Source organism: Orycteropus afer, unplaced genomic scaffold (assembly GCF_000298275.1).
Source record: "Orycteropus afer afer isolate SDZICR_OR568_19922 unplaced genomic scaffold, OryAfe1.0 scaffold00294, whole genome shotgun sequence".
NCBI lineage: Eukaryota > Metazoa > Chordata > Mammalia > Tubulidentata > Orycteropodidae > Orycteropus > Orycteropus afer.
The window spans coordinates 50,267-63,788 of NW_006921881.1; the positions used below are offsets into that span (position 1 = coordinate 50,267).

The 13,522-nt window shown below is 44.2% G+C and overlaps 1 protein-coding gene across 1 annotated transcript; it reads left to right on the top strand.

Moving 5' to 3' along the window:
- Positions 1–1,228: 1,228 nt before the first annotated feature.
- On the top strand, positions 1,229–10,812 carry LOC103205998 (HLA class II histocompatibility antigen, DQ beta 1 chain). Its single transcript, XM_007951440.2, has 5 exons — positions 1,229–1,331; positions 3,816–4,085; positions 9,204–9,485; positions 9,963–10,073; positions 10,766–10,812. The coding sequence occupies exons 1-5, from the start codon at positions 1,235–1,237 to the stop codon at positions 10,810–10,812; spliced, it is 807 nt and encodes a 268-aa protein (XP_007949631.2). The 5' UTR covers positions 1,229–1,234.
- The last annotated feature ends 2,710 nt before the right edge of the window (positions 10,813–13,522 follow it).

Below are 13,522 nucleotides of genomic sequence, written 5' to 3' on the forward strand. Positions count from 1 at the left end.
CCAGTGGACAGTGTAGAGGACTCTAAAGAATGCTGGGTCAGGTGGAAGCAGCTAGCTGGCACAAGACCAAAACAGAGCTGGTCAGATGAAGCCAATCAAAAAATGGTTCTAAGCTGACACATTTGTTGCTGGTTGAAAAGTCTATGTGAAGAGGCCTGTGCAATTGGGAAATCCCCAGGTCTGAGGGAACCTACACTGCACAGCTCCGGAACAGAATTGAAGGAACTTTCCTATGTCGTGCAAAAGGGAGAGGGATGGGCAGAGGCCTCTATTTGCTCTGAGAGACTCTGGTTGGGGGTTGAGGGCATCTTCAAGGTCCTTCTCTGAACATTTGCCTTGGACCCTAACCCCATTCCAAGTCTGAGTTTGATGTCCCTCCTTTATGCTCCCATTGCACCAGGGGAGAGCCTCCTTATGCTGGGGTTACTCTGATCCCGTGTACATCACTGCTGGTGGAAGAAGAGTGACATGTTTTCCCAGTTCCTGGACCTCTAGAGCTATGCACCTAGTATGGAGGATTGGAATAAATCAATACCTTCATGTGCCACTGATAATAGAAACTCGTTGTCTCTTCCTGATTTATTTTTACTTGGTAAACTCCTAATATTCTGCTTTTAGATCTTGTCCTCTATTTTAAAAGAACCTAACATACGGGAAAGAGAGAGTGAGGGAAGGACACTCAAAGAGCAAACTGGTGGTGGAACTGCAGCTCAAATCCATTTCTCTCTAAAAAATACTCTTCCCTCCACACTCAAGGCCCCTCAGAGTGTCTGAGATAAGAGAAGTGAATATCTCTATGACAATAATCTTCTCTCCCCTGAAATAACGGTCCCCATTTATTTTCTCCTACTAAAAATCCACATATAAGAACAAGAGATTTCACATAAACATCACAGAGATGTCTACTCTTGAATCACTTTTCTCCAGATCCGTGAAGAGATCTTCTGTAATTGAGAGGAAATCTTTACCTCAAATGTTCATCCAGTACAATTTGATGAGACACAGTGCTAGACATTGGATTGAGAACCTTCATAAAAAGTGTTTGCCCAGAGACAGATGACATACTTCACCTCCAGTGCTGATTGGTTCCTTTCCTAGTGACTCTCCAATCCCAATGCATGTGGAAGCATTCCCAAGTTTTTACCCTCTGAGGTGGGTATATCAGATCACTCAGGTGTGAGCTGTGTTGACTGCCACTACTCTTTTTCCCTTGTTCTCCGTTTTGTCTGGAAAGATGGCTCCGCAGATCCCCAGAGGCCTTTGCACAGCAGCTGTGATGATGATGCTGATGATCCTGAGCACCCCGAAGGCTGAGGGCATAGACTCACCAAGTAAGTGCAGGGCAGCTGCTCTCCAGAGCCACCACTCTGGGGAACAGGCTCTGAGGGACCTTTAGGATGGAGTGTGGGGTTGGTGAGCTCTATGATGTGAGAACAGTCTTCCACCATAGATTTCCTATTTTGGGGGAATAGGGCTATGTTATATTCTTATTTCCACTTTCCAGTAATGAAGTGAGGACATTCCCCATGCCACAGGCTCAAATCTGAAGATGTTATAATGGGAAACAGAAAAAAAGAAAAAAAAAAAAAATTAAACTCACTGTAGCCACCCTCATTGGGTTTCCGAGGCAGTAAATCTTTACGGAAGTAGATTCCCCCATCTTCCTTCCCCAAAGTGGCTGGTGGATTTGAACTGCCATCCTTCTTTCTGGTTAGTAGTCAAATGCCTTAGGCACTAGGCCACCAGATCTCCTTGCTCTAATGGGAAGGAGGAGATAAAGTGTATACCACTACTAGTGACAGGACAAAGTGGGCATGGGGTTATTTATAATTTTGTCCAAAGAGACTCGGAAGGATTTGTCAGAGTAGGCCAAGACTTTGGACTGAAGAGTGGTCATTCACTATGAGATTATTCACCAGCAATGGTGTTTGTAGTATTTGTAAAAAAAAAAAAAAAAAAAAGGGACTATAAATACTGACTCTGACTGGCGGGTTCATGGAGGCAAACTCTTGGCATTTGAGTGAAGCTGATTGGTGACCACAAATAGGCAGGTTTCACTGCTATGGTCAAATAGTGACTGAGTGGGAATCAGATACTTGAGTTGATGCTGGATGAAATTTAGGAGAAAGTAGACTGCGAAAAAGGGAAGGAACATATAATAAGAAACCACTCATTTCAGACATAGGATTAGTATCTTTATATAAAGACAATCTCCCTCACACTCATACGTGTAGGCATTATGACTTCCTTTTTACACAATAATCCTTATGATACTCTTTTAAGTAATAGTAATTTGCCCAAGCTGGTAATTGTCACAGTTTAACTCGACTCCAGCTTTTCTATTTCAAAAGCTTGTCCTCTTTTCATGAATACAGTGTCCCTTTCTAGAAGGGCATCTCTGTTCCTTCTGACCACACAGGAGGGAGGGAACCTTACACTATGGTTAGGTGGGGATGGCAGAAATCCAGAGGGAATCTTGGCATGGGAAAGAAGGCACTTTGCTTAGGGATCAAGAGAATATGTTTTTCAGGGTGAGGACAAGCTTATAAAAAAGGACTACAATACTGACTCTGACTGCTGGGTTCATGGCAGCAAACTCTTGGCATTTGAGTGAAACTGGTGGGGTGACCACAAATAGGAAGTCTTATCTAGCTTTTATTATTCTAGGTTTCCTCTTGGTCTTTCTCATCATTCCATTGAACTCTCTTGCTTATGGGGATGCTTGTTTGTCTCTGAGGTTCCCCAGAGTTTCATGGAAAATGGATTTCATACAAGAACACCCTTATCCCTTCACATAGAGGGATCAATGTAAAATCACCCTGGCTGCCCTCTTTACTCAGTTTACAGGCTACTGCAAGGATCCTAGATGCAAGGGTTTTCCTCTGGGGCTTCAAATGATTCCTTCCGGTTTGAACCCCTGCTGAAAATTTGTATTACCACCCCAGTTATACTAAATCAGAATCTACATTTTAACAAGATCCCCATGTGACCCTTAAGTATAATACATTTTAAGAACCACTGATCCACTAATAGGAGCTCTGGTGGTGTAGTGCCTAAGGCATTTGACTGCTAACCAAAATGCTGGCCGTTCAAACCCACCAGGCACTCCTCGGAAGGAAGGCTGGGCAATTTACTTCCGTAGAGATACCCCTTGGAAATCCAAGGAGGGCTCACTATGAGTTGGATTCGACTGGACGACAGAGAGTTTTTAGCTCCACTAAGTGGTCTCAGAATTGGTCCCTAACCAGCAGTATTAGCATCGGAGCAGCGGTTAGAGCTTTCACTGCTAACCAAAAGATTAGCAGTTCGAGCACACCAGCCGCTCCGCGGGAGAAAGACGAGGCTGTCTGCTTCGGTCAAGATTTCTTGTTGTTGTTGTTAGGTGCCGTTCAGTCAGCTCCAACTCACAGTGACTCTACGCACAACAGACCGAAACCATAAAGATTTATAGCCTTGGAAACCCAATGGGGTAGTTCTACTCTGCCCCAGCGGGTCGCTATGAGTTGGAATCGGCCGAACCGCAGTGGGTTTGGTTTTGGGTTGGTCCTGTGCGAAGGCCAATTCTGGAAGCCCTGTGAGCAGAGGGAGAGAGGCTGGGAAAGAGCCCCGTGGAGAGTCCCTGGTTGGAGCGGGAGGCGCCGGGCGGACTGGGTCTGGGACCAGGGCCCGGCGGCGCCCGAGGCTCCCCGTGGGCCCGCGGCGCTGTTTCAGGCTTATCCACCTGAGTGGCCGCGGCGCCGCCGAGCAGTCCGCGCGCTGAGGGACCGGACTGAGGCGGGCCGACGCCTGAGTGACCGGCCTGTGACTCCCCGCAGAGGATTTCGTGTTCCAGGGTAAGTGCCGCTGCTTCTTCATCAACGGGACGGAGCGGGTGAAGTATGTGAAGAGATACATCTATAACCGCATGGAGGTGGTGCGCTTCGACAGCGACGTGGGGGATTACGTGCCGGTGACCGAGGTGGGGCGGCGGTCCGCCGAGTACTGGAGAAGCCAGAAGGACGTCCTGGAGCGGGACCGGGCCGAGCTGGACACCGTGTGCAGACACAACTACCAGATAGAAACCTTCACGACCTTTCGGCGCCTAGGTGAGCAAGGCCGCTCGCCCTCCCTCCGCGGCCTACCTCAGCCGCAGGGCAGCGGCCCGATTCGGGGAGCGCGGGCGGCCCGGACCCAGGTGGGGTCGGGGGATGGGGGCGCCGGGTAGACCGATGCCCGGGATCCACCGAGGGGCCGGGCAGGCCCGGCGGGTTTCGGCCACGGGGGCTGGAACGGAGGGGAGGAGGGAACAGACATCAGCCACCCGCCCGGTCTGGCCCCAGGCGCCCTCGTAGGCCTGGTCCTTTGCTGTCTGTTCGGCTCGAATTCAGCTCATTCCCGCCTCGCGCCTTAGGTTTGCCTCCCGCTTCCTTCCCTCTGCCTCAACTGTCTGCTCTGAGGGTCCTGCCTCCCTCCTCTCCTGCCCCCACGTCTATGAACTAAGTCAGGGAGGCTCATCTTTGGAGCTAGCATTGCTGAACCCCCTCAACAAGCTCAGCCTGGTGGAGTTAGGATGGCTCCAGGGCCGCTCTTTGCACATATGGTAATGCCTAAGGCATTTGACTGCCAACCAGAAGCCTGCTGGTTCAAACCCACCAGCCACTCCTCGGAAGGAAGATGGGGCAATCTACCTCAGTAGTGATACTGCCTCGGAAACCCAAGGAGCGGTCGCTATGAGTGGGATCCGCCTCGACGGCAGTGAGTTTGGTTGTTTGTTTTTAAAGTGTATAAAACCAAAACCAAACCAAACTCACTACCATCGAGTCCATTTCGACTCATAGCGACCCGGGTTGGTTTGTGAGGCTGTAAATCGTTGCGGAAATTGATCGCTCCGTCTTCCTTCCGTGGAGCAGCTGGTGGTTTGAACCACTGATCTTCTGGTTAGCAGCCAAATGCTTTATCCACTACGCAACCAGAGCTCCTTAATATAGTGTATAGAATTTTATTACATTTTGACTTTAAAATTTTTAATTATTATTAATCTTAATCACGTTTTAAGTGACTATCACTCTGGTAGCATAGTGGCTAAGACACTTGCCTGCTAACCAGACGGCTGGCGGTTCAAACCCACCAGCCACTCCTCGGAAGGAAGGTTGGGCAATCCTACTTCCGTAGTGATACTGCCTCGGAAACCCAAGGAGGGGTCGCTATGAGTCGGGGCCGACTCGACGGCACATAACAACAACAACAACAACATCACTACACTAGTCCAGGAGCTCTTTGAGGCAAGAGACTATCTTAATTTATCCTTGTATGCCTAATACCTGACACATGGACTGACATGTAGTATGAGCACAATAAATGTCTGTTAAATTAGTGAATAACTATACTTCTTACCCATGCACTTAAGTGCAAGAGAAAACAAGGGTGAATGTACCCTTAAATACCGACTTTATTAAAATTATTTACTATTTTATTTAAAGCAAAACATTTTAAAGTAAACTATAATTGATTTGGATTTTTATAATTTACAGTTTGTGAATGAAAAGTCTGGGGACAACTTTGCTAAAAATAAAAATAACACTTGGATGGTTGTGGGACAAATTTTTTTATTTCTCCCTTTTGATTTCTTAAAAAGCTCAAAACATAGCATAATGGAAAGAGCTGGAGTTTTGGAATAAATAAATTGAAGCCATTAAATTGTTGAATCAAAACTGTTGCAGGTATCTCTGGCCTAGACTATCCCCTCCTCTACTCCCTTCCCCTAGTATTGCCATCCTCCTTAGGTGCACGCAGTCTGAAAGATAATTATATCCATTTAATGAGCCTTTGTTTCTAGATAATACCACCTATATTATGACATTTAATTTCACAGCTATGATGTGAGTAAGAAATTAGCATTACCATTTTATAGATGTTAATTTGTAAATAAACATTTGTAAGTAATTAACCCACAGTTACTCACCAGATCCTGAAGCCTCTGGTCTTAGTTCTCTAGTGCTTCTTTAATACAGATGCCACAAGTGGATGGCTTTAATGAGCAAAAGTTTATTTTCTTCCAGTTCTGGAGGCTAAAAGTCCAAATCAGGGTCTCAGCTATTTTGATTCCTTCTGTGAGCCTCTCTCCTAGTTTCTGGTATCTGCTGGTGATCCTTGGTGTTCCTTTGCTTGGAGATTGTCCTCACCTGTCTGTCTTCTCCTATGTGTGTGTCTTTTCTGGTCTTTTTGTAAGTATGACCTCAACTGATTGATGACATTAATTAGATTACATCAGATTGTATTATGGAAGGTGATCATATCACATTACATTATGGAAGGTAATTACATTACATGACATTGGATGTCAAGTGATTATATTATGGAAGGTAATCTCCTTTACCTAAAGCCAACTTGGAACCATGGAGTCTCTGGGTGGGGCAAACGGTTAATGTGCTGGCTGCTAACTGGAAGTTAGGGTTCACCGAGAGGTGCCTTGGAAGAAGTGCCTTGGAAGAAAGGCCTAGTGATCTACTTCTGAAAAATCAGTCATTTAAAACACTGTGGAGCACAGCTCTACTCTGACACACATGGGGTTACCAGGAGTCCAAATTGACTTCACAGCAACTGGTTAACTACTCCATGACAGCAACTAGTCTAGTGTTTGGCTAAACAATTGGGAACCAGAGCCTAGTCAAGTTGAAACATAAAATTACCTATCCCATCTCCCCAAAGCACACAGAGGTTAATGTTTTTTTACCATAAAGTGTCTAATGGAAGCAAAACCTCGTTAAAGCCAGGTATGATCTAAAGCAGCAAGGTGAGTCTTATTTTGCCCATTTTCATTGTCGATGGGACAAAATAATACTTACAAGTGTCTGAAAATTCACAGATTATCTTAATCTGACTCCACCATTATCTATGCATGTTCACATAACATGCATAGCTTACTTTACACTCTCTTACTTTATCAGGCCCACATCCTATTGTCACTAGGTACTTACATGTTTGCTATTTCAGTTATTTTTCATAAGAATTATTTTAGCATTTTCCTCTCAAACTTGTGCCCTCTATTTTTACTCCCATTCTGCTTAATGTGAACAGATTTTATGAGTCCATGTAGCTGGCCACAATTTCTGTTAAATTCCACAAGGTTTAGCCTGAACAAGAGTTAAAATTCTGAATATGATTCCTTTGAGATGATGACTGTTGTAATTGGAGGTACTGAGGCCACCTGCTGACGTCAGCATGTCCTGGTTATACTTACATGTTCACATTCTGTTCTCATTAACCCAGGTCAACCTCTGCACAAATCTCAGAATATTTTCTATAGAGAATATACATGACAATGTCTGATTTCAGAGCAAAGAAGTAATTCTTTTTTTTTTTTTTTTAATTGTGATTTGGGTGAAGATTTACAGAGCAAATTCACTTACCATACAGCAGTTCACATATAATTTGTTTCATGTCATTGACCACAGTTTACCACAATGCAACAGCTCCCCTCCCACTTCCTCCCCATAGTTACCTCTTCCCAGTGTCCATCCCTCCATACTCTCCTGCCCCCTGAGCTGTCTCCCTGTGCATAAGCAGCCCTTCCTCAAAGAAGTAATTCTTAATGGCAAGGGAATTGAGCAGGATAAAAAAAAAAAAAAAAGCCAGTTGCCTTAGAGTTAATTCTGGTTCATGGCAACCCCAGGTTTTGCAGAGCAGAACTGCTTCATAAAGTTTTCTTTGCTGCAATATTTATGGAAACAGATCATCAGGCTCTTCTTCCATAGCATTGCTGGGTAGATTTGAATAGCCAACCGTTACATTAGTAGATGAGTGCAAACCTTTGGTGCCATCCTGGAAACTTAGAGTGGGATAGGCAGCTAGTAATTAAACTAACTTACATGTTAAAAGAAAATTAGAGAAAAAGGTAAATTAGAGAACATATTATCAAATAAATAAAGCATGCATTATATTTGCTATAGTTTAAATGAAGGGAATAAGGGAGGTACAATGAAATGGTTTGAGAAGTAGAGGATACAATATGTAAAATAGGAAGGAAAGGTGTGTCTACCTGATCATGAACAGCAATCTGAGAAGATAAAGAAATTGAAATATGGGCAAACATGATGTTTTGTTGGTTTTGTTTTCAAAGCTTCCCTAGGTTTCCTTCAAAACATCCATAATTTTAGAATAATACATTCATTTCTTTGTCTCCATTACTGAATGTCAAATTTTATAAAGTTTGTGGTTGTGACCACAGTCTGTTGTTTGCCTTGGATCCACCACATTCATCAAATATATTTGTTAGATGAACAAATCCATGAATAAATGAAATGAAGTGTAGATAGCATATGTGATATGGAAATAAAAATTTATCATTTATAATGTAATTTCACTTGACTCCTAACCAGAAGGTTGGTGGTTCAGACCCACCAGCCACTCCTCAGAAGGAAGGTGGGCAATCTACTTCCGTAGTGATACTGCCTGGGAAACCCAAGGAGGGGTTGCTATGAGTCGGAGACGATTCAATGGCACATAACAATAACAATGTAATTTTTGTGGATAGTTCACTATAGAAGGGCATTTGAGCTAAGTTAAATGCTAAGAGGAATGCTGTGTTAACAAACAATGTTTAAGAAGTGTTCTTGCACGCAAATTTTGTTAAAATTTCGGGCTGAGAATTACAGACTAGAGCCTATTGAGAAGCATTGCTTTGTGGGAGAGATATGATGATCACTATTGCCCTGCTTTGTTAAGACCAGACATGGAAATGTGTATGCATTCTTCATTCTCAGCCCATGTTATTATTCATGGGGCCATAACCAGTGTTGATGATCTCACCCCAACAGATGAGAGTCAAGGCTATTCCAGGTACTCTACTGTGGGGAGCACTGGGACTAATAGAAACAGTATCATGGTCCTAGAGTGAGTCACCAGAGCCAATCCTTATTATTATTGTTTTTAATTCATGAATATTGGCCTATAAAATATATGACTTCTAATGTGAAAGTGCTTCAGTTTTGTCAGTAGTAACTCCCAAAGAATGATCTTTATTATCTGTTGAGATTCTGAAATGTAAACTGACTAATGCATATCATCAAGCTAGTAAGTGTTGAAGTTCAGATTCTGAGCCAAAACTTAGAATCCAGGGATCTTTCTACTCTGGTATTAAGGAGGGCATTTTCGTCATGGTGAGACCTGCCATGTGGCCTCACATCTCACTCACTATGTCTTTTTCTGTCTGTTACTTCCCTTAGTGGAGCCTACAGTGACCATCTCCCCTGCCAAGACAGAGGCTCTAAACCACCACAACCTGTTGATCTGCTTGGTAACAGATTTCTATCCAGGCCAAATCAAAGTCTGGTGGTTCCGGAATAACCAGGAGGAGACAGCGGGCGTTGTGTCCACCTCTCTTATTAGGAATGGGGACTGGACCTACCAGATTCATGTGATGCTGGAAGTTACTCCTCAGCGTGGAGATGTCTACACCTGCCGAGTGGAGCACCCCAGCCTCCAGAGCCCCATCACAGTGGATTGGCGTAAGGGCCAGTTTACTTTCACTCAGGGCCTTACAAGATGAGGGCAGAGCTTTCTGTGGCCTGCCCCATCCCATCCCTTATCCCTGAGGTCACTACTGAGCCAAGAACCACAGGAGACTAGACCACCTCTTAAACTATGACAAGGACATCAAAAGAATTCTGATCTCACTGTCTTTTTAGATCCACACTATGGTTCTGGAACTTAGCCTTGAAAGGTCTGAGGAACTGACTATTAAGGCTAGTGACTGGGATCTTAGGCTCTAAGGATGGATGTATCCCTTAGGAACAGGGGTTCACTTCCCCCTTCTCTCTCACCTAGCTACTATGCCAAAATCTCTTGGTCATTCCTTTTTCACCTAGGTAGGGTCTGAATGGAGAGCTCGATTCCCTTGAATCTAGCCTTACTCCTCCTGTACCTTAGACTGGATTTCAGGGTGTGGGGACAAATGCTGACACTCAGGCTTTTCTGCTCCCCAGAGGCACAGTCTGAATCTGCCCAGAGCAAGATGCTGAGTGGTATCGGGGGCTTCGTGCTGGGGCTGATTTTCCTTGGCCTGGGCTTTATCATCCATCGTAGGGGTCAGAAAGGTAAGGACCTCTGGTGGGAAATGGGGAAGGTGGGCTTTGACTGAGTTACTCTGTTCAGAGAGGCCTGTGCCTTAGGTATAGTTCTTTCCTCCTGACCCTGAAAGGAAGGGAGCTGGGTGGGGGGTACAAGAAATGAAACAACCAGGAGGGAGACATTGGAATCTATTTTACCAGTTGAAAGGTAGCCCTATTACAGAGGTGACTGGTGGATTTTATTCCAGGGCTTTCTTACAGTTTATCATTGCCTCACTGGCTTCATTCTGAAAGCTTTCTCCATTAAGAGGGTCAGAGCCTTGGGGTTCCTTTCTTCTAGTGATCTTTTCGTTCATTTTAAGAGTTCTGTCTTGGGACAGTTAAAGTCTTATGGTACATAGATGAGATAGAATATAACGCCTATTAAGTTGCATAAGGAGCTCTGGTGGTACAGTGCCTAAGGCACATGACTACTAACCAGAAAGTTAGTGGTTCAAACCTACCAGCCACTCCACATAAGGAAAACAGGGAAATCTACTTCCATAAAGATTTACTACCTCGGAAACCCAAAGGGGGTCACTATGAGTCAGAATTGACTTAATGCCATTGGTTTTGTTTTGTTTTGTTTTGTTTTAATTAAGTTGCATATCTCACATCCTTTGGGGTAAGAGTGGCTATTTGTGTAATGAGACTTTTCTCTGTATAACTTCCTTTTGTAGGAACTCCTGGGCCTGCACCAACAGGTAACATTTCTTTTCTGCTCTAGTGGTGACAGGGGAGCAAGTATCAGAGGGAAAGGTATGAGGTATAGCTGGGCTCAGTGGTCTTGTCTCACGGTGTATTCCCTGCTACTCAGATCAAGAATTGGGGCAAAGTTTACCTAGCTTCTGTAGGAGGGCCCAGAAGTTGTTCCCCAAAATCAAGCCATAACTTTAGTGGCATCTTTCTATGAAACTTGGAACCAGAGCCATGTTTTTCATGTGTTAGATAACAGGGCAAGGTCTCCTTTGTGGCACACATTGGTGGCTACTGCCCTGCAGGCATTTATCAGTAACTGAAAGAGGATACTGATGATAAGAAGGTGAGTTATTACCCAATTTACTAGCAAGATTGGCACAACTTGTCCCTAACACTTCCTATTCCTTGGAAGGCTAACAGCTCCTCCCCCACACATCTTTTTAAGTTGGAGTTCTGTAATGGCATGCCGTGGACCTGAGTTTTCTCTCTGTGATGCTGCAGGGGGCTCTGAGGGAAGGGGAGAGGGTGTGTGTCCCTTGTTGTTGTTGTTGTTGTTTGCCGTCGAGTCGGCCCCGACTCATAGCGACCCCTCCTCGGAAGGAAGGTTGGGCATTCCTACTTCTGTAGTGATACTGCCTCGGAAACCCAAGGAGGGGTCGCTATGAGTCAGGGCCGACTCGACGGCACATAACAACAACAACAACAAGGGACACACACCCTCTCCCCTTCCCTCAGAGCCCCCTGCAGCATCACAGAGAGAAAACTCAGGTCCACAGCATGTCATTACAGAACTCCAACTTAAAAAGATGTGTTGGGGAGGAGCTGTTAGCCTTCCAAGGAATAGGAAGTGTTAGGGACAAGTTGTGCCAATCTTGCTAGTAAATTGGGTAATAACTCACCTTCTTCTTATCATCAGTATCCTCTTTCAGTTATTGATAAATGCCTGCAGGGCAGTAACCACCAATGTGTGCCACAAAGGAGACCTTGCCCTGTTATCTAACACTTGAAAAACATGGCTCTGGTTCCAAGTTTCATAGAAAGATGCCACTAAAGTTATGGCTTGATTTTGGGGAACAACCTTAGGGAGCTGTATTCCAATCATTTTCCCTCTCTCCTGCAGGGCTCCTGCACTGACTCCTGAGGACTTTTTGACTGGAATTGATTATACTTCTGTAATGCCTGCCTCATCCTTATCCAGAATTCCCAGCCGCCTGTGGCAGCCTCATCTCCCTCTGTGATCAGAGCGCTGTAGTGACTGAGGCAGCCACTAGGTCCCTCCTGTGACCCCTATCTCGAGGGCAGAGTTTGTGACCCTGCTTCCTGCACTCTTCCCTCTGCCTCTGCCTTCCGTACTGCCAGGTGCATCTGCTCGAGCCTAAGGACTTTTTGTTTCAATTTTCCCCTTCTCTTATAGTCTGCTCGAGATATACACATTGAACCCATTTACTTGACTATAGAACTTTTATAATCATTAAACATGAATATGAGTTATCTGTTGGCACAGTGGTTAAGCGCTCAGCTGTTAACAGTAGGAAAAAGATGTGGCAGTCTGCTTATGTAAAGATTTACAGCCTTGGAAACCCTATGGGGCAGTTTTACTCTGTCCTAGCGGGTTTACTATCTACTCCATGGTGGTAGATTTGGTTTGGTTTATGATTTATCTGGACCCTGAGCCTCCTCAACTGCACAGGAGCAGCAAATTACTGTAGAATGAAAGGAACATATTTTGAGATGATCCAGCCAACGTCAAAACCCATGGCCAGAAGGAAGGGCTCAGTGCCATAGAAGGGTGGATAGAGGACATAGAAAATCAATTCAATTGTTATATCCCTCCTAGTTCTGTCATACTGATGTTCAGCCCAGTGCCCTTAAGATATCCTAGTCTCTCTTCCAGTTTGTGAGTACTGTGTAATTAAGCAAAAGGGAATTTTTTGTGGACAGATATAGTGAACCCCTAGCTTCATAAATAACTAAAAAAAATGTTTCAGATATATCCTGGTAAGTCATACTGATTAAAGCCAATTTTTGTTTTTGAGAAAGTGTAACCAGCAATAAAAGTACCTAACTCAAATTTATTTTGTTCATGTTACAAGGAAGTCTGGGGTCAAGTTGATTTCAGAAATGACTAGATCCAGGTATTCAACGAGAACTTTCTTTTCTCTTTCTATCATATCTCTATCTCTGTTCTTTTCTCTTTTTCTTAGTGTCATTTTTCATTCCTATGTTTTTCTGTGTCCCTCTGGATCTTTTTATGTCTGTTTCTAAACTTCTGCCTCTTACGGGTTTCTGTCTATGTCTTTTTCTATGTATCATTGTCATTGTTTTTCTGTATCTCTTTTTCTGTCTTTCTGTGTCTTTTTGAGGAGCCTTGGTGGTGCAGTCGTTAAGCACTTGGCTGCTAACCTGAAGACCGGTGATAGTTCACACCCATTAGCTGCTCTGTGGAAAAAAGATGTGACAATCGGCTTCTGTAAAGACCAAAAAAAAAAAAAAAAAAAGTCCCACAAGCAAAATACACTGCCATTGAGTCAATTCTGACTCATAGTGACCATATAGGACAGAGTAACAGAGTAGAACTGCCCCAGAGGATTTCCAAGGCTAGAAATCTTTACAGAAGCAGACTGCCTAATCTTTCTCTCACAGAGCAGATGGTGGGGTCAAACTGCCAAACTTTTATTTAGCAGTCAACTCTTTTAACAAATATATCACCAGAGTTCCTGCTATAAAGATTACAGCCT

Bases quoted from the DNA above. Each gene is read 5' to 3' on its own strand.
- LOC103205998 (XM_007951440.2), top strand. From the start codon at position 1,235: ATGGCTCCGCAGATCCCCAGAGGCCTTTGCACAGCAGCTGTGATGATG. The intron at 4,086-9,203 runs GTGAGCAAGGCC...TACTTCCCTTAG, and splicing joins CACGACCTTTCGGCGCCTAG to TGGAGCCTACAGTGACCATC. The intron at 9,486-9,962 runs GTAAGGGCCAGT...TCTGCTCCCCAG, and splicing joins CCCCATCACAGTGGATTGGC to AGGCACAGTCTGAATCTGCC.